Source organism: Anas platyrhynchos, chromosome 5 (genome assembly GCF_047663525.1).
Source record: "Anas platyrhynchos isolate ZD024472 breed Pekin duck chromosome 5, IASCAAS_PekinDuck_T2T, whole genome shotgun sequence".
Taxonomy (NCBI): domain Eukaryota; kingdom Metazoa; phylum Chordata; class Aves; order Anseriformes; family Anatidae; genus Anas; species Anas platyrhynchos.
Genome location: NC_092591.1, coordinates 24,142,292 through 24,170,208, shown reverse-complemented (window position 1 = coordinate 24,170,208; position 27,917 = coordinate 24,142,292). Strand labels below are relative to the sequence as shown.

Genomic DNA, 27,917 nt, shown 5'->3' with positions numbered 1-27,917 from the left:
AAAAAAAAAAGTCAGAAGATGGGAGAATGAGTTTAAACATTTATTTAAACAGAAACTCCAAACCACTCCACCCTTTAACCTTTCAAAAAAAGACAACGACAAACTAGTTTTCAGCCAGAGTGTCAGAGCAGGCATAAGTTGTGTTCCACTATAACAACTCGGCAGCAATACTAGCAGGAGACCGACACGTACGGAGCTAGCACTGCAAGAAGGGGAGAAGTCAAAGGGGTTGGAAACTGCTCAAAGGCACTTCTGCCCACTTGCCCTTCCATATTCAGCCCAAGACAAAGGTGCTGGCTTTAAACTGCTTTTTTTTTTGGTTGCGTAGCTGGCTGGTGTGAAATCTGTGGTCTGTAACAGGCACGACCTGGATAGCGTGAACCCTCTAAGGCACATATGAGATTGCGGAGGCCAGGGCAGCCTCTGTCGGGGGCCCTGCTCCTCCACCAGATCCAAGGGGAATCCAGTCTGTGCACCTAGCTTCCCACCTGCAGAGCATTGAGAAATGAGGATAGCAGTGCACGGCAGGAGAGCGACTCCCATCTGCTTGTTGGACACGGCTCAGCCTCGGCTTCCTCCAAGGCACGGCCGCAGCGTGCCCAACCCCGGCGCTTCCACACGCGACAGCCGCCCTCAAGCTGGGCCCCTCACCTGAGAACCGGCTCCGGCGCACGCGAGGAGGGAAGAGGGCAGAGTCCCAAGGGCAACCAAGCACCGCGGCCACGGCAGGCACCTCACCACCTCCCAGCAGGGCTTTCCTGCCGCTGCCACCCCGCTGGAGGGGCATACCACTACTGCCCGTGCCCCGGACGCTGCACCGTAGAGACCGCGCTTGGTTGAGCTCCGAGATTCTAGCAAGAGGCACCGGGGAGGTATTTAAGGAGCGTAGGTTACAAGCAGAACGCTTCGGCATCCACCTCTAGAGAGAGAGGGGGCACGCTGGCTCCCAGAGGACAGTCTCTGGAAGGAGGACGTCTAGGAGAGGTGACGGGATAACCAACTCCAACTGACCTAAGGCAATTCTAGCGACGTGCCAGCGATGGGGACGGTGCAAGTCTAACGAAATCATAACCCCGCTCTCACTGCAAAGGTGAGAGGGACTCAGGATTCCTTAGAGGCTTCGCGTAAGGCGGGGGGAGGCCAGCTGCTCCCAGGCAGCCTACTGACCCCAAGAGCTTAGCTCAAAATCAGCTTGCTAAAAAATTTATGGGAAATAAAAATTTACCTCATTCTCTAATGGGAAATGAGGAAATCCTGAGCATCAGCCCGTGCCTCTTCCCATCGCCAATTGCCTTGGGAAAGCCTCTCGCTTCTAGAAAGAAGGTGAATTCCAGACAGGGACATGATCATTCATGGTCATGGAGGAAGGCTGCATCCTGTGACCACGGCATTAATGACCTATTCTGGGTAGGAAAACGCATTCCAGCTTCATCAAAACATCGAGCGGAAAAATACCGATTCTTCCCACACCCACATCGGGGGCTGAGCGGAACAGAAGCCAAGCAGGGAGCAGCTACAGGCTTACGCCAAGAACCCAGCAGCTCTGGCACCCAAACCAAGCTGACAGCTGGAGCAAGAAACGTGTCGCTTAGTCTGAGGACCAGACGCTCGTCATCTGGTCGGGAAGCAGGTGGTCTGGAGCCGAGCACCAGCGATCCCGTCTCCTCAGTCCCTGCTGCAGCTCTGGGAAATCGCACCCAACTCGCTCATCGCTGCCTGGAAGTTGGAAAGCTCTAGGCACCCAGAATAAGGCCCTTAAACTCCGTCTGTGCAGGCCGCCGGACGCAGCCACGTGGCCAGAAGCTGCGCCTCGACGCCCGGGACACGCTGTCTGCTGTTATCTCCCTCGCAGCAAGATCCCCACTGCCTCCACAACGAGATGTTCTCTGCTCCCTCTGTGCCGGAGCAGAGGGGAGCCGCCTCGCCCTACTGCCTGGCAGGGAGAGGATCCTAGCCCCTCGCGCCCTAAAGGTGGCGAGCGTTAGGGTTCAGCCAGCTTCAGTCCGAAACGCGCCTCCTCCTCTCACCTAGAGGTGCAGTGATGAGCACTGGGGTCCCAAAGGCAGCTCCCAGGAAGCGGTGAAACAATGAAAAGGGCCACAAGCTGCTACCGGAGCCGTAACGGGGCCGTTCTGCCTCACGTGCAGAGTTAACAGGTAAGGTACAAGAGGAGCTGCTGCCGCTTCAATCACCGAGCTGGCCTAGAGCTCAGGGGCCCTTCCCCTCTCAAACTCACTCCTAGTTCATATCAAACGTCCGTGGGTGCTGCTCTGGAGCCTCCGGCCTCGCTCCTTGTCTGCGAGTGACCTGAAGCCAGGAAAGCCGCTCTCTGCATTCGGTTAGTGTGCTGTGAAGTTAGATGGATCCCAGTGGGCTCAGGAGACTAGAGGCTGGAGCGGCACGAGTCCGTTCCCAGGAGACACCAGGAATCTGAATCCAGGTCAGGTTTCGGATCCACTTCCGGCTCCTCTTTGGCTGTCTGGGTTCCTTTGGAATGAACCTCCACCTGCCAAAACACACAGCAACTCTCAGCAGCTCTGGGACTGGCTGCAAGGAAGCTAGGAGCTGCACAAGGCACGACTGCTGTTCTCCACAACATTTGACTCCCTGTCCCTCCTCACCAGCAGAACTAAAGGGGAATCCCAGTTCCCTCAAGGACCGGGATGTCCTTACCAGAAACCAGCTTCTTGGCTTCGTTCCTGTCGTTACTACCAGAGCTGAATCAGCAGCTCAGCCAAGAATCAGGCACACTTCTCTCTACTCTTAAGAGCGGGATCTGTTCAGAGCTGCTTCCTTCTCCACAGTCTACACAGGACCCAGGATCGGGGTATCAAGTCCTGAGCCTGGATGTGCACCCAGGTCCTCACCTGCTGCATTCCCTCCGTCCCCCTGCAGAACCTCTGGAGCTGGGCACTCAGACGAAGGGTTTCCTGCTGCAGCTTCTTCTGGTCATCCAGGCACTGTAAGACCAGGCCCCGGAGGTGTGCCACCTCTGCTTGCAGAGCGCTGCACATGCAGCCCGCGGCGGGGGGCACAGCCTTTCCTTCACTGCACGGCACGGCTGGGCTCAGGCAAGGAGGCTGCGGAGACAAGAAGGGAAGTCAGGCTGGGTTTGGGAGGGAGGAAACCTTTAGGCCAATTCTGTAAGCCACGAGAAGAAACCATGCAGAGGAAGTGTTACCCCACTCAGTTTATGACTTCCCAAACTTCTAGTGGCCAGGTCAGCAAGCTACCAGTCACTATGCAGTACAAAGTGACGTTCTTCTTCATCTGTCTGGGAAAGCTGGTCCTGTCCCCACCAAAATCCATCAGGTCCAGCCCTCTCCCTAAGCCTGGCATCTGCACCTCCTCTTGGGACAAAAACCCTGCAATAAGGTGGTCTCACTGCAATTTCCTATGTCAGTCCCTCTTCTATCTCACAGCAATTTCTGCTTTTCTCTTTCTTCAATCACACGAACTGCATTTTTCCAGAAGACCGATCCCGTTATTTGCAATTTAACCAAGCCCCAGCTTCATGTCCTAGATTCCCATGAATGAATCTTTGCAGCATTGTCTCTGTTTATCAACAACCTTCTTTTCCTCACCCGGATAAATTAGGCCAAGCCAAAAACTCTTCCCGGCTCTCCCCATAATTCAAACATCACCATTTATGGTCCCAGCAGCTTATGGCTAAGCATTCACTGTGAAAGACCTAAAAACATTACCCAGTGCTCTGTTTTTGGCTTGTTGAACCCAGCAGGTTCCTCAGGGGCCACTTTGAGTCCTTGAAGTTCCTGGTAAGGGAGAGTCTCCTTCTCAGGCTCTGAAGATGCCATGCTCATGGGAAAAGGGCTGTCAGGCATTGGGATGAACTCCGCATTCTCCAGCTCCTGGACACACCAAAGCAGGACTGTTAGGTATGTTCCCCTTCTTGTTACTGGCCTAATCAAGCAGTGCACCAGTACCCTCTTGTGGTAAAAAAGGAGCTAGGCCTAAAAAGCTCCCCACACAGCACAGGTCTGAGAATGTTTCTGAGCATGTCCTACAGGCACAGCACTCACTCTTCTCCAGCCTCAAACCCTACTCGAGGGCATTCCTGAGATACCACATTACCTTCCTCAGCCAGCCAGGGCAGGAGCTGCTGTCACCACTGTTGCCTCCCTTGGCTTCTGTGGTGCTGATCCAGCCCCCCAGCCCCCGGTCTGCTTCCATGGTTCCCCGAAAGCCTCCGCTGGGATCAGGGGTCTCAGCTTCACGTTCGTTTTCCTCTTCCTCTCCTCCTCCAGTTGTGCAGCTCTGAGTCACTAGCAAACAACAGCGACAACTTTACACTTTCCCACCCCTGCTATTCCTCCAGTGCCAAACCCAATTCGGAGCAGAGGAGATGCAGAAATGAGGGCTGTAAAGCCATAGTTAGAGCACGTGCTGGTGGCATCTCCCTCAGCAGCTGCTTATCTCCTAACACTCCCTGCAGGCCGCCCCAGGAAGGCTTATGCACAGCAGCCTTTTGCAGCATCTTGGCCCCAGCCCTCCCACAGGTCCAAGAAACAGGATTCCATCTCCGCAGCAGCTGGCACAGAACCCCCTTCTCTTATCAGCTCCCCTCAGCAATTTGCTCTCAGCTTTTCCTTGTCAAATTAAAGATTCTCAGCTCCAAAGGCCTCACTGCATCCATGTACTTCCTCCTCTGCTTCACTTCTTCCCCCCAGCCTTGGGCCTTCCACTCCAACACAGAGCACCAATTGCATTTCTCTGAGCCCTTCCGTGAGGCCTTTCAAACACAGAGCAGCAGAACCAAGCTCACCACCAAACTACCCTAAAACGCAGCTCCCCGGGGCAGGTTACTCACCAGTACCGATGGACAGGCCGCTGCTGTTGGAGCGGATGGTTTTAGAGTTCAGCACCTTTTCTGCAGGGAGAACAAACATCATTTCAGTTAGAGAGCCACAAAGAAAGCACAGGAACTGCTGCAGACTGCACACAACAAAGGCGGTGTTGTAAGACCTAGAGCTCTGAGCAGCTTGGCATATTTCCCCCAAGCCACCTGGCCTGTCCCCAGGCAGGTTTTAGAGTCTAGCCCCGGGCAAGCAACACGTCATCATAACCAAGACATGCCAAATTTCATCCCAAACCTGCACTTACCAACCACGATGATGGTATGCCAGCCGCGGCATGACAGGTCTGGAACGTGATGCAAAGATCCAAATATTGGCCGAGGCCACGAGGTGCAGATATCCGAGCCATGCGCTCTCTCCGTCGGTGTCATCGCCAGACGCCCATTCCCGCCGTTACCCCAGGCGAAGATATGGTTGTCTGAGGAGAGAGAAATTCAGAAGACTCGATTCGCTTGCTCCCTGTCAGCCTGTAATTGTTACAGGGATTGCTGCCCCTCTGCTGTAACTGCTGCCCCAAAGCATTTGATCTACCAGCTCCATTTTGCCAACGGGAGGACAAACTGGTAACAAATCTAAGAGGCAGCCTCCAAGCCAGCACTCTGCAGCCCAAGGGACAGGAAATGCTTGCTGCTGCACCAGGACAATGCAGAGCTGGGGCACAGACAGTCCCAGTCTAGGAAGATTTCTTTTTTTTTTTATTTCAGAGCAGTGCTGTGGAGGTAGTCCAGAAAATGCACAGTGGGAGCCCATTAACCACCCTACAGATCCAGTCCCAAAGACCCCACCGCAACCTGGTAAAGACCCACTCACCGTCGGTAGCAGCTATGGTGAATTCATCGCCGCATGAAACCCTGATCACCTGCTTGCCCCCCAGGGGGCCCGCCAGCAGGTTAATTCCCAGGTGCTTCTTATAGTCCCCAACACCAAGCTGTCCGCACTTGTTGGAGCCGAAGGTCAGCAGGCGGCCTCGCTCTGAGAGGAGGAACGAGGAGACAGTCACAGCGAGGGCCCGACGTGGAAGCAGCCATGCACGCAGAGAACTAGCAGCAACAGCCCACGACCACGAAGGTCTCTGCTGAGAAGCCAGCCAGGCCAGGAGGGAACAGTGCCAGCCGAGAGGGATGGCTTCAGATTGGGAACTCCGCCCCAGTTCCTTCTCCCTTTGCTCCCCTGTTCTGATGCTGAGGACTGGGACTTCTCGCAAACCTCTGACTGAGGTAGGCTTTGCCCAAGTGACACCAATCAAACGATTCCTCCACTATCCCAAGGGATAATGGATATCCTGTAACCCTCCCCTTTTTTTTTTCTTAAAAACAACAAGTGGAGGGTTAATCCAGCAGCTGATGCTTCTGCTTCAGCTGAGGAACAGATATTCTCAGTTCCTGGAGCAGGCATGAGCCCAGCTACCAAAAGGATAACCTTCAGTGTCAAGGGGCTGGCAATCACAGCATTGATAGCACTGCTTCACCAAGAGAAGCCAGGCTGCAAGGGGAAAGGTGATGTAAAGGAATCAGGCAACCAGTATTCATTCCTTAGTGCATGTGGCTCACCATCAATGGATGCTGTGTGCGTCTTGCCTGGAGAAATGGTTCGGATCTTGTAGAAGGAGAGCTGCTTGGCCAGGGTAAGCGAAGTAGCATAGGGCACCTCACAGTACGTCTGAGAACGGACAGAAGGGGGAGCACAGGGTGAAGGACCACACATTTATCTGCTAAAACCTACTCAAGCAGGTCTTGGCAGACCACATTAATCACATTAAGTCCCAACACAGGTATGGGAAACCTCACAAGTGACGTGAAATCTGTCCAAAGTTCCCCTGGAGCAGCACACTACCTGTTTCACTACCTTGGATCTGACACAAGCTCACAGGGCAGCCAGGAAGCTGAGGAACAATTTGCCTCTCCCCCCAGTACCAGCACCCATTGTCTTTTACTGGAACTAACTAATTGGCACTAATCTAACGAACTGTCACAAGACCTTCATTTCCCTGTACACTACTGACTGCTGGAAGCTGAAGTCGGGGTCCCAAATGCACTTACATCATGGTTAATTATCCCCGATGTACACTGATTCAGGCCCAGCTTGTTGAACTCGTTGAGTCCGCACGCCAACACTTTGCCTGTCTGGGTGAGCAGGAAGGTCCCATCGCAGCCACAGTGAACAGACACAATGGTCAAAGTCTTTGGAACATCCACCTGTGCGGAAGAAACACATCCTGAGAAAAACAAAATGCCAACACCTAGTACGTAGAAGCCAGCATACAAAAAACATACTGGGTTGGAAAGCTGTGGTTCCGCTGGCCTGAGCGCTAACAGCCCCTAATTCTGTTGGCTTGAGGAAGTCTAAAAGCATCTTAAAGTATCTAGGATACTGAAGTGCTGGTAGCAGCGCAGAAATTCAAGGCATTCTTGACCTTGTGTGCAGACACCTCCGAGCCAGCAGAGGAACCAGAAGTGTGGTGGACAGGCATCCCAGCCAGCTGGGGTCTATGAGTACTAGATCCAGGAGGCAAGGAGGGCTGGGGCTGTGCTGTGTGGGTATGATACTCCGTGGCTGCAGATATTGGGCTACCAGGCACACCTTTCCTGCTTTCTAACCCTCAGAGGGTTAGCTTACCTCAATTATTATTTGCACTGTGTTTCAAGAGGGTTTTTACTTTGAACTCATCTTACTGAACTCATATCGTGTGAGATTCAAAGACTCACAGTTGTTTGCAGTGCTGTGAGTTCCCTGTACAAATCTGAGCCACGCAATTTAGTATTTCCTACTATGATTTCTAAAATACTAAGTTCAGCATTTCCAGTTTCAGCTTGGAGATGAGCTCTAAGTCATCATACTGGCTAGTTTGGAAGTAGCACATCCCTTTGCCATCATCTCTGGGGATATATGAAGCAAAATGAAGTGAAAATAAAGCCCTTGCAAACTCTGCAATATCTCAAAAACAAACAAAACCCGCTTGAGCCTCAGGCAGCTGATGTTTCCAAACAACAACTAATTTGGAGTTATGTCTGTGCGGATTTTAGGAAGGAGCAGTCTCAGGAGTTCTACCTTCTGAGGTGTGTAGTGATCTTCTTCTGAATCCAAGCCCAAGCGCCCTGTATCAGTGAAAACAGACCAGTTAGAAATAGCCTCAGAAGGTACCCAGCCCTAAGAAATGGTACAGCCTCTCCCTGGCTCTAAGTCTCCCAACAGAACTAGGAACCTGCCCCCTGTACACACCGCTGCCTGCCAATCCTGATGGCAATCTAACCCTGCTCACAGAATGACTGCCCCATCCACAAGGAATTCCCATTAATTTGGGAAAGAAAATCCCACAGAAACAACGTTCTTTGTCCCCCAGCACATTCCAGACAGCCCTCACCAGGCCCAGCACTGCGCACCTGCACCAAACTGCCTGGAGCAGCGCCTTTAGGCCCCAGGGAAACAACTTACCGTACTCCCCGCAGCCCCACGTGTAAACCTCTCTGTTCCTGGTCAGCACCGCCACGTGGTTATCTCCACACGAGACCTGCTCCACGGGGTTGGTAAGGAAGAAGTCCAGCTGCAGGGGCTCGAGTACTTCAGAGCCGTGAGCCTTGTCAATGCCAATGCAACCGTAATAGTCTGAGCCAAAGGCATACACCTGGCCCTCATCTGCAGGAGGCAACAGAAGCTCAGTCAGCACACAGAGCTCGTATTAGGCTGTGCATTAACCTCTTAGGACATGGTCAGAGCAACCTATTTTCTGTTATCACCCTCCTTTTTCATGCAGAATAATGTCAGCAGGAAGCTACGGAGTCCTTTCTTGATGACAGTAAGATGGATGATCATGCGCTAGTTGTATCTTGGATACAACTCTTCTTTCTTCTTTTATGGGGCTTTCTCACCCACACAAACACGTGTACTATCTTGGATTGGGGCTCCTCTGCCTTTAATACAGTGTACATGTTTAGCCAACATACACAGCATTAAAAGCAAGGACTCTGCACGGCCATGAGGAGCTGTGCTCAACACTCATCTTCATCACCAAATAGGGGAAAAAAAACACACCCAGACTTCTTGGGAGTCAACATTTTCCCCTGAACATTCATCTATCTCCACTATTGCATCTGTGCTCTATAAAACTGAAGGGTGACACACAGAACTTTCTCCTTTTCTCCTCATCTTACTGTAAAAGCCAACAGGGCCACAGCAGAACGAAGCGAGGGGATAGCAGTCCCCTCCCAGCTCTCACCTGTGATGCACACTGTGAAATCATCTCCGCAGGACACCTGGCGGATGGCTTTTCCTTGAAGCTTCTCCACGTGCTTTGGCTGCCGGTAGGATGCTCTGTCTCCATGGCCCAGCTGCCCGTGCAGCTTGGTGCCCCCCTGCATATTCTGCAAGACAAAAACATCTGGTAAGCATCCACAGCTCCAGAGAAGGTGCTAATACTTACAACACCTCCAAGGAACGACAGAAGACAGCATAGAACAAGAGAAAGTGTTAACTACCCCAGGGAAGAGACTGCTAGCTATGTGGAATAACAGCAGGCAACATTTTAAACAGCAGCACAAATTTTCAGGCAGTTGTGCACTAATAACTGATGTGGTGTCAGGACAGCAGCTGGTGGGTTTAAGCAGAGGTGAGGAATCCTATTCTCATCTGCCAGGCTACAGAATCCACCTCCCTGCTGCAGGACTGCAATTCATCCTTCAGCTTTTTAATCTAAATTCTAATGGCTGCAGAGAAGCCTATAACATTAAACAAATGTCTCCAAAGTAGCCAGATCTAACAAGTTTGCAGAGAAAAATAAAAAATAAAAACAACAACTTTGAGTAGTGTTAAAGCTGAAACTAAAACATTAATAACCAGCTCAAAGTTTTCAGTGGCCATTCTTGTAGGAATATCCAGCAAGTGACATTAAATTGTTCTCTTCCTGTTTGGATCTCTTCCTTCTCCTACCCATCTACTAGAATTGTCTGGTCTGTCTTAACATATTCCGTATCATCGGTGCAAAAGCCTGCGTAAACCTGGAGATGCAGAATACCTCCGTGTCACTGACAATCTCAGTCCAAGAACTTGGTTGTTTTAAATGCATTAGATGCCACCACGTCTGTGTTCACTTAAAGCTGCTGCAGAATTTCCACTCATAATAAAAAGCAGAGATGTTTAGTACGAGACAGCTCTGGTTTCATCCACAAGCTGCTTCACAGGTGACATCTCTATTACAGTGAAGGCACCCATCCCAACCCTCCTGGTCTTCCAAAACATTCCTCAAAAATATACAAGTCAACAGAGTATCACAAATCCTCCACTGCATTTCTAATAGTCAGGAAGGTGAAAAAGAGATGTTTGACTCTGTTTGGGCCTACAGGCCCACCACCACCAATTCCCAAGTGCACAAACAATCTCCAGTGCACCTCCTGGCATGCTGGAAAATTTCACCCCAAACCACATTTGTCTCGGGAGACCAGATGGCCTCCAGCACTGCCCCCTGCAATCACATTTCTCTCTTTCTGTGCTGCTCATCCATCTGATCCTAACAAGCTCATGACAGATGAGCAGTGGATCAGGACCCTCCCCCTGCCCACTGCCCCCTTCCTGCAGTTTCTCTCACTTACCACCCAGGTGTAGAGCTCCTTCTCCACCGTCACCACAGCAAAATGAGTGTTACCAGCACACACCTGGCGTGCACTGCAGCCACTTTTGATGGCATCCAGCTTCTGGGGGGTGGACTTCCCGCCCCCCCAGACATACACCTCACTAGTGCGCGAAGTCACCACTGCGATGGGAGCCTCGTTCATGGTGCTCGACCTGCACAAGGACCCCCCCCAAAACACACGCTTTTAGTAATTTTGAGATCACTGTCATTACACAGTTTCCTACTGCTCTCTCCCAATTTCCAAGCCCAAGCTGCAGCCCTTCACAACCGTTCATGGTTTGTATTTCCACAAAATGCTCTCTGTTATTGTTTTGAGGCCTTAACTGCTATAGACAGGCTCGGGATCAAATATGGCTCAGAGCAGAAGAGAAAATAGGCTCCAGTGAGCATTAAAGGAAGCCTACAATCCAACCGAGGGCATAAAAAGAAGCAAACACCTGGGCTTTCAGTGAGTGGCCATGGACTTGTTCTCAATTCTGAAAAAAAGAGTCATGAAATTTTGCTCAAAAACCAGCAACATCCAAAAGCTGATAAATTCCCTCTATCTCCTCTTTAAATTACAGGCATTCCATCCGAGGGAAAAATGTGTAACTCTTCAATGCAGACAGAAATCAATTCACAAACAGATTGCAAAATGAAAGTTGTAATCAAAGTAAACAGCTTGTGAGCAACTCGCCAACTGGAACAACCTCACCTAAAGTGCTCAGATAGAATTTGACCTTTTTTTCTGATAAATTTGGAAGCACTATCTGATAATTCAAGAGAGGTATGTCACATGTATGCAGCTTTACATGTCACAGAAACTATCTGCCTCATGGAGCAACCCTGCTTACAGTCTCCAGGGGCTGCACACATCCAGTTCTATGAAAGATATCCATGTTCATTTCATAGTCAACACTCAGGTAGCTAGATTTCTCCTGCTCAAGGAAATCTGCCTGAAAGCAGGGATTTACGTTACAGCCTCAGATATGTGGGCTGTGACGTCTACATCCGCAGCAGGACAGATTACGGCTGTGAGGACCTGCTGAGGTAAGGGGCCAGCCATACACAGAGGCAAGGTATAAAAGGCAGAGTAAAATGTGGGACAACCACGTAACAAATTTGTCAAATTCCTAGCGTTTAGGGATCTTCTAAACAACACCATCCCATTAAGGTTGTCACAGACTAACACTCAGCAAAGTTCCTCTCTGGGGAGCTGTTCTATCCCAACTTCCTTTCAAACATATGCCCAAATAATTACCTCGGTCGCTTATTTGGCCCATTAAGCAGTGTGACTTTCTCTTCCATCTCCCTGCCAAAGGACAAAAAACATTTTAGGAAACAGCAACACATCTCCCAAAGCAATTTACTGACGAGCAGCATGCACAGACGCTTTCCTTTCCTATAAAATGCTGCTCCCTCTTGGAGGAAACGAGACAGCTTATTACCAGCTCCTAGCAATACACAAAGTAGGGCAGAAGTAATGTGCCATAAAGCTAACAAACTTCCAGGAGTGCAGAGGACAAACTAGATAATTACCAGGACTTGGCCAACCAATACTTACATTGCAATAGAATTATCTTAAAAGGCTACGTATTACCAGGATTTGGGATTTATGTTTACAAAGTGCATCCAGCAAGACAAAACTCAAGCTTCGGTGACCACCAAGTAACAATTTCAGAGTAAAGGACTAAGCCTACTGCCCTCCAGGCAACCAAAGCAGGATTCAAACAGTCCAAAATTCTGTTCCACCTTTCATAAAAAGACAGTGCAGGCAGGCTGATTGTCAAACGAAGCTAAAATGGACCACTTTCAATGCAATTCCCTCAGGAAAAAGGAGGCACAGGAAAAAAGTGACAGTGTCTACACTGTATGAGACATACATTATGAAAGGCCTTTTTCAATGACCAGGTGAGGATCTAACACTCCGTTTACAGACTTGAAGAGCAAGAACCAGCATTCCTCAAAGGACTGTCAGAATGGGATGCCTCAAGGTTCCCAGTACAACAGCTTCTGAGACAAGGGGTGCAGAGACCTCTCATGTACCAACAAGACAAGGATTGATCAGGAAACAAGACAGCAAAGCTGCCCTTCTATCCTAAAGAACGTGAAATGTACTTCAACAACTGCCTCGCATCAGGCCAAATTAACTTAAGGACTCTGCTTCAAAACTGTAAATGCTACTCGTTTGCCACCTGGCTTGTCCAGGTTTCAGGCAACACCATCCATCCCATTACCTCCTCCGTTTGCTGAGGATGGGCTGTTCCAGCAGTTCATCTGCAGTAGGTCTTTTCTCTGGATCCTGAAAGAGGTGAGCAACAAGTCATTCTCTAGGGAATGCTCATCACCTGCAATGACTGAACCTTGGTCTGAGGTTGCAAGGACCTTCTCTTCCCTGACTCCCCTCAGAAGGGAAAGGAACTGATCAGATACTCAGAACGAATAGGGATAAATGCCAGGGATGTGCAGTACAGAATTCCCCACTCTGAAGGTATCAATACTACGCTTGCTTCCAAAAAATTAATTTTCTACGGAAACCCAGAGTTACGATCAGAAAGCCAGAACCTTAAGTGGCTGTACTGGGATGATGCTCTCATCTCCACAACACTGCATGAGAAAATAATTGCTTCTGCCAGCCTGTACAGTAATTGTAACCAGAGCAAACCCAGCATCCCTCCAGAGCCTGCAGGGCTGAAAGGCAGCTTGAGATGATGCTCTTAGACAGCAGGAGGAAGCCCAGCCTTAGTGAAGCCTCGGGCCTCAAAGAAATTATCCTGTACCAACAGTCCTCATGCTGAAACAGGCACATCATTCCCCTTCGCCCCTGAACTGCACGGCTCAGGAAGCTGGGCAGGGGGGTCTGAAAATTAACAAGTATTTCACCAACCTGATCGAGGCAGGAATGCACCATCTGGATTAGCTCCCGAGAGTAGACAGTGGAATCAACCTCCATGGCGCGATTCCCCTGTACAATCTTCACGCAAAGGTTCAGGGGATTCTAGGCAAAACAAAACAAAACAAAAACAAACAGAAACCATCAGTTCTCTGATCAGAACACATCCCTCTTCTTCCCTGCCTACAAGGCTCTCCAGAATCCTAATAGTTCCTGCAGGAACGGTACCCCTGATAACCAGGACTTGGTGGCAACATCCACTTTTTCACCAAATCCCCTGCCAGTGGAGGGAGGACAGATTCCCCTCTGCACGCAAGCTCCTACAGAGCATGTTGCCATTAAAACACCACACAGCAGCACAGTCACTGTGCGCTCAGTAGCTGTGATGAGAGGAAATCAGGAAATGATGTATTTTCACATGACTAAGAGTTACAGAATCATACACTGTGTCAGCCTGCAGCTTTTCCCACCTGATGCCACAAGCAGGCAAATCACATATTCCAGCCAGCAATGCCCCCTTTTACTGCTTCCCTGACAGCCTGACCACTCTTCTCTTGCACCCAAACTTTGGGAAAGAATAACAGGACTAAATCCTATGAAACCTGAAGGCAGGAAGTTTTCCCTACTGAATGTTGCACAGAAAATTCATAGCTAGTAATGCTTGGGGGAAAAAAAAAAAAAAAAAAAAAAAAAAAAAAAACAACCACCCCTACGCAATCACAAACTTCCCCCTTGTGGAGAAAAGGATGTTTCACTCGCAACCAGGAGGCAAATGAGCACAGTTTACAATCTGCGTCTGGTAAACCCAGAGCTGCAGACAAGAAGGGGTTTGGCAGAGGCCACAGAGGCACCTGGAGTCCAGGGCAGGGGAAATCTTTCAGACAATCTCTGGCTGTAGTTGGCAATCCCAAGCCACTGTTTTCTTAATCAGCAGATTTGAACAACGAAAGAAAACAAGTGTATAACACAGGGTGATAAAAACAAGGTTATTCAGTCCTGGTTTGCAGACTTACAGTAGCATCAAAGGTCCTCTTCAAAGTAAGAAGCTCAAAGATGACACAGCCCACAGCCCAGATATCTGATTTGAAGTTGTATTTCACACCCTGGCAGAGTTCTGGGGACATGTAGTAAGGAGTTCCCACCAGCTAGAAAAAAAAATAAAAAAAATCTGAAAATCATAAACAATCCAGCATTTTTCAGTTCTGAAGCTCTGCATCCATCCTGTCCACACAGGCCCACGAGCATCAGGGCTCAGCACAGCCCCAACACGCAGCACTAGTGACACAGGTGACTCACCCCACCATGTGCTGGAGGAATGGGAACAACAACCACGTTTCTTCCCTCTTCATCCACAACCCTGGGCCTGCGTTTCTTAGAAGCTCCTAGACACTACTGCTCAGATTCTGATGTGGCACATACTTCTCAGAGGAGCAGCAATCACGACACCACAGCAAGGACTTGTCCCTCTCTTACATATCCTGCATTTAGAGGCAGACAGGGATTCCTGTACTGACCAGACACGCAGAAATCCTGATGAGAGGTTGATGGAAAAGGGATCTAGCAAAGATGCCAGCCCATGCCTATGGAGCCAGTCTGATCACAAGGCACTGCTGGGACAAAGACAACTGTCTTTGACCAAAGTTACTTTGGGGTCAGTACGTAGAAAGCTGGCTTGGGTCCTACCTGAAAGATTTTTGCTTCAGAAGTGGGCTTTCCTGAACAATTGCTTCAAGTAAATCCAAAAATGCCCCAAATCCAAAACCCCAGCACTTATATAGAGAAGCCCTTCCAGCTACAACAGAAATAGTGGCAGAGCTCAAAGTCACAATAAGGAGACACAGAAAGAGCACGACGAAAGGTGTAAGAATGAAGCTGCTGTGAACAGAGCTCATTTCCTAGCAAGCAAGCAGACAGTGAAATAAAGTGAAAAAGACAGAATTTAAGAGAGGAGGAAATATTTATAGCTGCCCTCTTCAACTCTCTGAGCAAAGCTCCAAGGATTACAAAGGCTGTGGCTTTCATTAGCCTCTAATAGTACACCTGAAACCTAACAGGCACATTCCGAATCTGTCGCCTACCTTCCATTTCCTTTGACGCAGCATGACAGCTACAGAGCTGCACGAGTCCTAACCACAGGAAGGGTTAGAACCCCAGCTAGCTGGAATATCCTAGGGAGAACTAGGACACTGCACCTACACTGTCCTGTGCTTAAAAAACGTGCAAGACAGTTTTCTGTATCTTCCCTGGTAACTGGGAGAAATGGGGGATAAATTAAGAAATGAGCATTTAGTAAGCAATGTGTATGTGTTTCACAAAATCATAAAGGTGTAAATATCTTATAAAATCGTGATTTGACCATTACAATTACAAGCTTCATCATGAAAAACAGTAATAACAACTGGTTTGCACTCATTTTGCAACATACAACTTCCTGACTGCCATTGGCTATTACACCACAAAGTGCAGAGCTAGCCTACAGCACCAACAACAGATACAGGAAGAAAGGTGGCTGAAAGTATTTACTTCAAAATCTTTCAGTAGGGAAGAAGGAGGGGGGAAAAAAAGCTCATAGGTGTAGATAAACATATATAACATAGGCAAAAAAAAAAAAAAAACAACAGGTAACTTATAACACAGCCGGCAGTTCCTCTGAGAGCCAGAAAGCCATGAAAAATGTGATGAAACAGAAATGGTTTTGCTATAGCCCAGCTTAGGAAGTGCTTTATGCAGTAGCCCCGAGTTCCATTTACTGTCCAACTGCACAATAACGTTCATATTCTGGAAGGAAGTTGGCAAGTGTTTAACTGCACATCCTAACAGAACACCAATAGCTTGCGTTAAGTCCAATTATAAGGCCTGGTAAAGGGAAATGCAAGCTGGCTTGCATCCTAAACTGTAATAAAAGCCTTTAGCAGATAGAAATTCCAGACAATGCCTTCCTTTCCAAGCCCAGTGCTCAACCACAGAAATTAATGGAGCTGAGAAATCTAAGCAGAGCCTTTCAGGTGCCTGCAATACAGCTTATCCTGTTTCATAACTCTGGCTGTGAAACTGCTTTCTGGAAGGGTCTGGAAATAAGCCAAACTTGACAGCCTTCTGCTAGAATTCATCTCCTGTGCAAGCTTTGTCCCCCTCCTCCTTCCCCCCAAGAGCATTACTAATAAACTATACTAACTATCTCCTTACCATAAGAAGCACACGTGCCTCCCTTGCTTCTCCGTAATTCAGTTCAGAGTCTACATATCAAAGAGATAGGAGGCACGGTGCAATCTCAGGCAAACACAGCCGAGCAATCTCAGACCCAACTGAGACAAAAATACCCATTAGCACAGCAGAATGACCAGTTAACTTGCTAAGATGGGCTTGATGAGCACTGAGGGAGAGTTTATTCATGTGACTATGCTGCTGTCTGTGTGCCCTCTGATACCACCACCTTCATCTTATGTAAATTCACCTTTGGAACTCCCGTACTAGGTACCAGGGAAAGAACAGCACTCTCTAACCTAGCTGTGCTGGCTCTGGTACAACTCCATGCCCACAGTGTCACTTATCTTTAGTCTGCTGTTCCTTTGCAGAGAGAGAGACCTCCAAAAGATAACCTGGGAGCAAGGATAACTGTAGGCTGCAACACATCAGCAAATCTGCCCATGTCAGTGAGATAAGTTAGGTAGAGAGGAGAAGGAAAAACAGCATACAAGCAGCAAGAAAGTTCAGCATTCCTGGTCTTCTGCTAGGCATACAGAGATGAAAGGGAAAAAAACAAAACCCACTGGGTTCCGCACAAAAGACATCAGATACTCACGGTCTCAGCCATGGAGTACTCAGAGTTCAGCTTCTTTGCCAACCCATAGTCTCCCAGTTTAATCAGGTTTGCCTTGGTTAGAAAGATATTTAATGTCTTTATATCTCTGAAAGGAGACAGAAAAATGCAGATGTTCAAACACACTTCCAAATTTCTCAATTTTCCACACACTCCCACACTCCCCCTCCCTCCCCATGAGGTAACTTCTGCTCTAACAGCAGACAGCTCCAACAGCTCACCAAAGGCAATCTGACTCCAGGTACTGGGGCAGTAAACATAGCTATATTATCATATGCCCACAAAAACACAGTCTAAAAAGTTCAGGCTTCCAGACACCTATATAAAAGCCATCAAGATGGTTCTTTTCTTCCTCTCAGCCTCTTCTCAGTTGAAGGCCATTGAACAACTCTTATTTTCCCTGCTTTATTAAAAGGATCCAAGCCAGGTGTCTCTGAGCTCACTCAAAAATATGTATGCATGTAAATATAAATACACACACACGAGGTGTGAAACAGATGCCACTCTAGATCTTAAGCATAACATCCCTCTATCTTACACCTGAGGAACAACTCTGTAATTATAGCATGATGTACTACACCCCAAAGGTCAAGTCTGATGGCCACAAAAATGTGGAACACCAAAACATTTTGTCCCAGACAGAACAGCTTATATGTAGATTCACAGATCAACACAGGGAGGAAGCCCCCACAGCATGATTTGCTTCCCATGGCCGATGCTTCTTAACACCCCCTTTGCCTAACGTACCATCAACAACTTCCCAGTGCAGATCAGGACACCACCAAGTAAAGCAGCACTTTGCATTCATCCACTTGGGGCATCGCAAAGTCCTGGGTCACTCTGACAATGTCTGCAGCAGGAGGAAATCACTGCAAACATTTAAATATCCGTTCAATTCATTGTTATTGAAGGATTTGGGGCCACGAACCCTGCTGTGAAGATGGGCACCAGAGGTGATAAGCAGAAAATTACAGCAAAGCAGGACAGACACGACATCTGCTGTAGGCCAAAAGCATAGGCACTGCTTCGTGGAGTGTAAGGTACCAACTCCTCGTTATCGAGACTTGCTAATTACAAGATTCAGAATGGCAGCAGCAAGGATGCTGTCTCAAAGACATGTCCTCTCACAGTCACAGAAGGAAGTTGTGCAGTACTCGACCCAACCTTGCCGGAAAGGGCTGTCTGTGTGCGGCACTCCCAGACCCCCACAGTCTCCTCACTCTGCCCACGAGCTGGGCACTCCAGGAGCACACACAAAAGCAATGAAATTTACCCCTGCCAAACACAAAAACCTAACTAGTTCCTCACTAAAATCTCAGAATCAGTGTCTGAATTGCCACTACCTGCTAAAAAGCTGTATTGAAAACCTTCACCCGGGTATCTTATAGCAAAGCATCAGTGCAGAGTCTTCACCCTCCTCACCCTCCAGGAACTACAGAAGGATGTACACAGCAGTCTGAAGCTATTCCTGGTGGAGCAGGTGGGAAGTGCCCTTGGCCAGCAGTAACTGTTCTTCCTACCCACTTTAGCAAACATCGTTTATGTGCTATGGCAATAAAGGGCCAGTCGATTCCTTTCCCATACGGATTAACTCCTCATTCTCAAACGTGCAAAGACAAGCATTCCATTTTCAAATAAAAGACTTCTTCCATGTTTATTACAATACTGCTTCTACCCCAATAAAAAAGTCTTTACAGCAGTGATATTTAGCATCTAAACAGTCCAGCTATGCTCTGAACAGATAAACTGTTTGCTTTAAACACAGAAGCAAAGGTTACTCAACGGAGTAACTTATGTCCAGGAGTGGCAGGATGAGGCCATTACCTCAGCCTTACTCCACACCACACTTACCTATGAAGAATTCCTGCTCGGTGAATGCAGCTCACAGCCGAGGCAATTTGAAAGAGATACCAAAGCACCATCTGCAAAGGTAGGAATAACAGGGAGGCTCAAAACCAAACAAACCAAGACAAAAATCCTCTGACATCTCTGACACAGAGAGGCACAGCAAGAAGACCTGACCATACCACTTAGATTCTCTTTTAGGAATATGAAAATGTGTCATTCCCTTGAGAATTTCCTATTATGGAAATCTCTGAAAAGATATTCCAAAGTGTAGCTTGGTCTAATGCCATTCATAGTGCCTGTCCTGATAAACATCATTGAGTTCAACGAAAAAAAAAAAAAGAATTAGAAATGACAGCTAATGATCACATGGGAAAGATCTACAGTTGGAGTCTCTGGAATTTGAACTGTGACCATTCAGTATTCACTGTGAGCCAGAAGGCCTTAAAATGCTTTACATAAGATAAGTGTAATCATCAACCACATCCATCATGAGGTGGAAGCAGACAGCAGAAAATATGTTTAGAAAAAAAAGAAACAAACAGAACAAACAAAACAAAACAAAACAAAACAAAAACAAAGTGAGACAGGTTCAAAGTAACAACTCTGAAAAATAGAAAATGATTAGGAGAGAAACATTGCCAACCATGAATAAAGATTTTAAAGTGAAATTTTAGCCAAGATGGTAAGGAGACCAAAGCCAGTTGAGCTCTCCATTTCATTTTTCCTCCCTTGGAAATTTATACTGCCTAGAGACAGCCAAAGATGAAAATAAAAAAAAAAAAATCTGATAGTCCATAAACGTTTGCAATACTTAATACAGAGGAAGGATGTCAGTCCCCAGATTTATACAGAAAATTTCTAAGAGTGATATAGAAAGGAAAAAAAAGTAGCATATTCATATAACCAGCCAGATGCCCAGAACATCCCCGCCGCTCCCTCAAACCAGTCCAAATTACCTCTTCTTCAAACAACTTGTCCTTCTGCCGCAGGATCTTATCGTAGAGGTTCCCTCCTGTAATCACGAGTGAGTTAGAAAGACAAAAAACATCATATTGGTTAATGGCAGCAGTTACTCCGCTAGCTACTGCTGGAAACGCTCAAATCCCATAGGAGATCCGATGAATCACTACAGCTCTCCCTCCTTACCCTGCACTTACACTGCTCAGGCACTCACAAAACTAAGTTCTTCTTCTGCCTAAGAACTTCACCAGCGTACCTAAGCTTAAGCAGAGATGATTCTTTCTCTAACACCACCATTCAGTACTCTGAAAAGTGAATCGGTAAGGTAGGCTAGCACTCCCTATGTTTTTTTTTTCCAACTTGTCAGCGCTTCTTGGGATATGCAGACATCTAGAACCTGTACCTAGAATCGTGTGAGACTTTGTCCTGCTCAGCAGGAAAAAAAGAAGATAGTGCATTAAAAACAAAGCATCAAAACAACACAATTAAAAGTCACACAAGCCTCTGAAAACACAAATTATTGCCTTTCCCCACGTACTGCCCAGCTCTGACCTGCCTCTCCATCTGCCCTGCCAAATACATCGACAAAGAAGTCACAAAGTGTTGACAACAGCAGCGCAAGCCACAGAAGCCTGAAGCCAGCAAACAGCTTTCTGAGGGCACCTCACAGCTTCAAGACAAAAGACTGAAAAATCAAGGCGAGCTACAAGAAATGATGCAGAGTGCTGTAGGCAGTGAGACTCTCTGCCAGATTAGCATCTTACCAGTAAATCCCAAATCTCTGGTCATATCCTGTTGCTATTCCATTTCCCCATTACTGTACATTACATCCTAACTGTAACAGAACACCAGGCCCTTGCCCGTTCCCACGGGTACAATACAAAGCAGCTTCCTGCTCTGTATCTTCCACGGGTCTGTCAAGTTGTAGACGTCCAGAAAGGGTGGCAATGGCTCCTCTGCCTCCTTGAGGGGCTTTCAGCACTTCCACATTAAGCAGATCTTTCTGATATTCTGGTTGAGATTCACTTTGCATAATTTCTTCTCATTCTGCCTTGCTATAATCTTCCAACATGCTTTTTTTTTTTCCAGCCTTATGTTCACGCTTGTAAATGATCTACGAATGACTCTTCACATTCACAATTTAACCAAAGTATTTGCTTCTGCCTCTTCTCATGAACCTTTCCTTGTGATTCAGACTACACAGTTTTTTAGCAACTTCTGTTCCTCATCTTAATTTTATTCCATATTTTTTCTGCTTTTCTGAGCCAAAGTGTGGCACACCAAGTACTATATCACCAAAAACCTACACAAGGAGACGAATTAGCTCTTGACTCAGATAATCAATACCTCTATGCACACATACTGAAAGAAAACCAAATTACTTTCTTTTTTTGTTTCATCTAATCACATCGAAATTTTGAGCCTGTTCTCTCTTCAACAGATGTTTTATGGAATACTTCTTCCCAAATCTAGTTCAGATGTATTCAATTATGTTATTTCCATGATCAATCTGAGTCTTACGGTACCACTATATACAGATAGAACTGTGCAGAGGTCAATAACTCAGCTTCCTCACCTGTAAAATTGGGCTAATATCTACCTGGATTTAAAAGGCTTTCCCGGATCTCCAGAAAAAAAAAAAAAAAAAGTGCCAATCAAACAGTAAGAACTCTGGATATTTAGTTACTCTTTTTGTCCTTGCTGTATTTTCGGATTCTGAAAAGTGCAACTAGTCCAGCCATAGTTTACAAATTACTAATTATCTTGGGCTTGAACATTGTAACAAATAGAAATGTATACCACACACCCTCTCTCCATGTCCTGTGGCAAATTTATAATGGCCCCAAGCGTGCAGTCATTTTGGGGCAGGGAAATAACCCACAGAGTACTCCTAAATCAAAGAGCTACAGCGTCCTTCCTCTTGCATTCGAGTCCACCCTGCATAGCAAAACACAGTGAGCTCGAGAGGCAAAACCAGCTCTGGCCAATGTGTCAACCAGGGCGTTTGACAAGTCTGCCGCCCTCTCCAGCCCCAGTGAAAGCTGTCTGTGTAAGGTGATGCCACCACGTCAGTGTTCTTTTCCATCAGAAAAAGCTTCTGCTGACAGCCCGAGGGTTAGCATAGCCCCCGAGCACACACAGGACAGCTGGCCAGGTGTGCTGCCCCACGCACCCCAGTAGGAAGCAGGCTGCAGGTCTGGGTAGGTTCCCTGTTTTGGGGTATTGGCTGAGCATTACCTCTCCTTCCAGCTCTCTAAGGGCAGCTCAGACCCTTGGATCAAGTCCTTCCACCTCCGCAGCTAGCACTGCTTACTCTGCAAACTCCAAATGTCATCATCTGATCTGCTCTTGGATGAAACCTGGAGGTTTTCTCCACCACCACAAGGACTAGATTTTTCTTATTTAATAGTAAGCACAGAAGCTGATAGCACAAGACAAGAAAAAGTCCTGATCGTGGTGTGCCAACAGATTTTCAAGCTTTGATTTATAATTGCTGAATGAAGGGGGTCTGTTTAAGCGACACTTCTGAAAACCAGCTCCACTCTGTACTGGCAGAGGGGCCCAAATACCCTCACAGACTTTTCCCACCGCCCTCCTACAAGAAGGAAGGAAAGCACATTGGAAGTGTACGCCACCGGTAACCCACTACCGTCACTGCACCAGCTACGCAGAACATACACGGAAACATTTACTGCCTGAACTGCCTGCGCTAACTACTGGGCTTTTCTTGTGCACCTGAGACACAAATCACCCAGAAGGATTCTCAATCTCTTCTTCTGGAGCTACACAGCAGAATTCACCTCCATTCCTCCACTCCCCCAGGGATACCCCAGCAATACTCCCTGCAGGCTCTGTAGGAGGGTAACTCAGCAACGTAGCAGCCTCCTGTGTGTAAGTGGGAGCGGGGATCTCACCATTACAGTACTCCAGCTCAATCAGCAACGTGGTGTTATCCATGAAGTGATTGTAGTACGCAATGATGTTCTCATGCTGCAACAGAGCAAGGATAACGATTTCATTCAAAGCATCACGACGCTCCTTTTCTGACAGACGGGTCAGGTCCACCTCCTTCCACACTACAAGTGAGTCATCCTGAAACACAAAAACATCTTTTAATTAAAAACACACTACTCTGAAGAGAACAACGTGTGCCTTTACAGCAGGAAATTAAAATTTCAGGAAAGGCAAACAGGCTTTCCTGCCTCTTAAAGGTTTCGGACAAAGATTCTTCACAACAATAAGCTTTGAGTTTTTATACTTAGTGTTAGGAGTAGTGGCTTGAAGCTGTTTTTCTAGCTGTCTGGCACTCCTTTTGAAAAAGGGAACGAGGCTTCCAGGGAAGGGACGCAGGGTTTGTTTGGTTTCAGTGAGGACCAGACATACTCTGGTTCAATAATAGGGAGATACTGTCCTTCCGACCCTCTGTTTACAGCATGTTGTACGAGGTCCCCAGCCACACAAGTACCCAGGGCATGAGACCAAGCTTGGCTTGCCCCTGCCGGGCCCACCCAGGTGCACCTGGAGCCAATTCCTGGGGGGTCCCTGGGGCTGCCTTCCCCCAGAGAGACCCCAGGAGCCCGGCCAAGCCACGGCAGGCCCGGCTTTGGGGCCAGCTCCGCCTGCTCCCCCTGGAACCGTGCTCCCGCGGCAGAGTTACCTGGATGAGGTGCCCCCACGTCCTCTGCGACTGGAAGAAAACGCAGAGAGACGAGCAAGCCGTTAGCGATGGGCAGCCGGCACCCTGCGGGCTGAGCGCCCGGAGCCCCGCGCCGCACCCGCGGGGCCTTCCTCGGGGGCAGGGGGGGAGGAGGAGGAGGAGGAGGAGGAGGAGGAGGAGAAGGAGGAGGAAGGGGGGAGCCCGCCGCCGGCCTACCTCGGTGCGGCGGTACAGGGTGGCCTCGCCGAAGGCGCCGCGGCCCAGGATGCGGATGGGGATGTAGTGCAGCTCCTCCTGCTCGCCCGGCACGCCGCCGCCGCCGCGGGAGCCGGCCCGGCCCGAGGACTCGCTGCCGAAGTCGGAGCTGATGGAGTCGCAGTGCCGCTCGTACTCGCCCAGCGACATGGCGCCGGCTCGGCTCGGCTCGGCTCGGCTCGCCTCAGGCTCCCCTCAGCGCGGCCCCGCCGCTCCCTCAGCGCGGCCCCGCGGGCTCCATCTTGGCTCCCGCCGCCGACCCGGAACCGCTCCGCCCGCAGCCCTGACCTCCCCGCCGCCGCCCCCGCCGGCAGCGAGCCCGCACACACCGGCACCGGCACCCACAGGCACCCCCCGGCACCCAGGGGCACCCCCCGGGCACCCACAGGCACCCCCGGGCCCCGGGAGCTGCCCGGTGTCACGGCGACAGGCGGCCCAAGGGAGCCGTTGTGGCGTTGTCCCTTCCCGCCGAACCCCTCACAGCGGGCGCTGAGGCGATCTCTGGGCGCTGACACAAACCGGGAGCGCTGCCACCTCCCCAGCCCCTCTGCACCCAACTCAAGCAGTAAAAGTGTTCCTTACTCGTTACTGGTGGCATTTTGAGGAAAAAGTGGAAACTTTGTAAATAACCTTTTAGACCCCGCTAACCGCTCTGTCAGGAGGAGCCATTAACAACCTTAATTTCAGAAAAATATTTATTTTTTATAGGTAATATACCTCATAATCATGTCAGTATTTTGTTTTCGAAGCTCAGCAGGCACAGCCACGCAGCAGAAAGCAGTCTGAGGGCAGGGAATGTCCCCTTGGGTTACCTGACCCTGCAGGTACAGGGGACTTCAGGAGCTGAGGCACAAATCCCTAAAACCAAGCACGACAAAGCTGGCCAGCTCTTATCTCCACCTCGAGAAGACTTTGTGGTGCTCTGTCGGAAACAAGGGAGGTTCCTCACAACGCAGTGCATGTTATAGAGCTGTTGGGTATTTCCATTATAAGCACCTGGTTTAAAAGTGAACAATTTGTCCAGCAAGGTTTATTGGCTGTGCACCGTAACTGTTTCCATACAAAGATGTTATTCTTCCAAGCAGCAAAAATGATATTTTAGTTTCAGGGGAAAAAAAACAAACAAACAAACAAAAAAACTTACAGGAACCCATGAAAAAGCTCAGGTATGTTCTGCTAAGTGCATTTGAAATGGGCTGCCCAGGGAAGTGATGGAGTCACCATCCCTGGAGGTCTTTAAAAGACGTTTAGATGTTGAACTTAGCGATATGGTTTAGTGGGGACTATTAGCGTTAGGTCAGAGGTTGGACTCCATGATCTTGAGGTCTCTTCCAACCTAGAAATTCTGTGATTCAATTCCTCCAGCATAAAGGCAAACTGTGATATTGACAAAAAAAAAAAAAAAAAGTCAATGCCAAAATCTCATGGAAATGGGATTAAGGAGTCTGCAACAGCTGTAGAAAACCAGAAGAATAATTGAAAAAGTCAATGTTCATTTTTTTCCCCGTGTTTGAAAAATAGAGTTATGGTGTATATTATCTGCAACATCGCACAGCCTTCCCCACACCAATGCTCAAAGCAGTGCCTACAACACGTTCAGCCACCCCCGACACTTTTCACGTAACACAGAGTCATGCAGTAGGTCTCACAGCAAGACACACAAAGCAAGCAACAGATGCTGCCCATTCAGGATCATTGGAATGTGGATGGAGAACATGCACCCAAATTCACACTGAATTTTTCACTTGATATTGAGAGCAGCCATGTGGTCTGGAGGCAATATGCCAGCCTGTCTCTTGCAAAATCTTGCTGAAGGAGGAATTTGGACTTTCAGAGGAATACTCTCATTTACACCACAGTGAATATCAGTTTAATCCAAAGCTGTTATTAAGGGTTTTCAGCAGCCAAGGCAGCACATTAATTACATTACTAACATAAGGAAAGTACAGCCCACACTGAGAAGGAAGAAATGAAAAGTCAGCTGTGTGGTTAATTGTAATTAAGATGACAACACAATGAGATTCCAGTTAAATACGTATAGCAAATATACACCTGAGGGAAGATTATTCAAATTATATTCAGAGAGAAAAAAAAAATAATGAAAGGAATGAGCAGATGGTATGGGAGAAAAAAAAAATAACCTAGAGGGTACAGCTCTGCAGCAAACCAGACTCGAGTTGCAGTGCAGTGTAGCTGAAGAACACAAACATGATCTGCTCAGCAGATGTAGGAACAGTGTGCCCTAAAGAACCAGGAGAACAGTTCATCTCATTAAAACTACCCAAACCGCCTGGTGCAGCTTATGCAAAGATCACATCGTGTAATTGGTTTAAAAGCTCTGGGGAAAAGTTCCTCGGGAATATCAGCTATGAAAGGAAATCAAGTGACAGAGGAAAGCATAGAAATGAGACTGAACTATCCAAGAGTGGTTCTATCCCTGCTTTTTTTTTTTTTTTTTTTTTTAAGTTATTGAACATTTTACTGTAAAACACTGAACTAAAACAAGTCAGATAGTCCTCCTGGGTACGGCAGCTTGCTCCAAATACAAACTAATCAAACGATCCCCACAGCTGAGATCACCGATACAGATACCTGGAGATCACAGGCCCTCTGACAGGCTATTTCAGCATGCTGGGAACACTCAAGGCTGAGGTAATGCATTTAGCTTGAGGTGATAAACCACCACCTGCAACGCAAGGGATAGTCAGGCATCAACTCCTGCCGTTTTGCTGAAAGTCTGTCACTTCAGCTGAAACACAGCAACCCCTGGCTCCTTTCTGTGCAAACAGACCTCCAGCACGAAGCAGAACAGGCTTCTAAAGGCAACACAGAACAAAGAATGTTTGTGTTGCAGCAAAAGCTTGGGCTCATCGATTTCAAGCTTGCAGAAAGATCCAAGGAATGCCAACAGGCAGTTTTTCCCCAGAGTCACCACACCAATACCAGTGGTTGTTCAGGGTAGGAAGAACAGAACAAGCAGATGGGCCTGATAAAATTTTTTTGGGTGGAGGAAGAGCACAACCAACCCTGACCTGCTACACATTTCTCTGACCCAGCTTTTTTCTCCTCCGAAAGATGCATCCAGTCCAGCTTTGTGCTTTCTTTCCCACCAAGCAACCTTAAAGTGACTTCTGGGAAGCTCATTTCCCAAAGATTTTGCTCACTTCTGGCAAAGCTGTCTCCAGCCACAGCAAGACAAGCACAGCAGAGGGCACAGCTAAAGAGATGAGACAAATCCATTAAATGAATTTGCAGCGGGTAGGAGAGCCCAGGCTACTTTCCCAGGATCTTTGCTGCAGGACCTTACAAAACACAGAGGCAGGAATCCCCTAATGATCCTGCCAACGTTGGCAAACTACTTTGAGCCAAAAGTCTCTCGGCAGCTGCTCCACCGTTAAATGCACTGATCTGCCAGTTCGGAGGCAGCGCAGGTGTTGTGCACCCGGGTTGTTTCTCAAATATCTGACCGACTTGGGAGAAATGAGCAACCAAGTGCGAGCTGCTCGTCTCTCAAGGCACGCACACGCAGCGTGAGCGCTGCGATAATTAAATTGTTAGTCACATTGACAAGTGGGTGGAAGAGGCTGGGTACGTCTGATGCTGTTTGCTACAGGCAATTACAGATTCACCAGCGATGCATCTGTCACTCGCAAAGATGGGCTCAGACCCAAGGATCTGTAACAGCTCCAATTCTGCCCGGTTCCCAGAAGTAAAAGGGAACGAACAGGGCAGCTCCACATCCACAGCACGGCTCAGACCCACCTGCAACCTACCGCGTGAAAACAGCTGTACGATTTCACATGCTCAAGTATTCATCCATGCAAGAACTTGCAGACACTGATCCTTATCCAGAGATCTGGGAATTCCCACTCTCCAAACTCTCCCCGATAACACTAACTGGTTCTGAAGCTCTCGCATGGCCTCAGCTCTGCCGTGTGCCATCGCGCTCGGTCCCTGCTTGGCACAGGGATCACAGGCTCGGCAGAGATTTGGCAGCAGCAGGAGGT

The 27,917-nt window shown here is 48.2% G+C and overlaps 1 protein-coding gene across 2 annotated transcripts; it reads right to left on the bottom strand.

Moving 5' to 3' along the window:
• Nucleotides 1-27: 27 nt before the first annotated feature.
• On the bottom strand, nt 28-24,205 carry NEK9 (NIMA related kinase 9). 2 transcript variants are annotated; one of them, XM_027457826.3, is made up of 23 exons: nt 23,872-24,205; nt 23,656-23,685; nt 22,913-23,090; nt 19,994-20,049; nt 19,041-19,111; nt 17,172-17,277; nt 14,383-14,514; nt 13,364-13,474; nt 12,714-12,778; nt 11,738-11,788; nt 10,457-10,649; nt 9,088-9,232; nt 8,307-8,507; nt 7,923-7,969; nt 6,914-7,069; nt 6,425-6,533; nt 5,685-5,846; nt 5,122-5,292; nt 4,829-4,888; nt 4,093-4,283; nt 3,705-3,869; nt 2,868-3,080; nt 28-2,506 (listed from the first exon to the last, which is right to left on the bottom strand). In XM_027457826.3, exons 1-23 carry the CDS (start codon nt 24,058-24,060, stop codon nt 2,384-2,386), a joined length of 2,925 nt encoding a protein of 974 aa, XP_027313627.2. In that variant the 5' UTR covers nt 24,061-24,205; the 3' UTR covers nt 28-2,383. The 2 variants fall into 2 exon arrangements, with proteins under 2 accessions (XP_027313627.2, XP_027313628.2); XM_027457827.3 differs by lacking the exon at nt 23,656-23,685.
• Nucleotides 24,206-27,917: the final 3,712 nt, after the last annotated feature.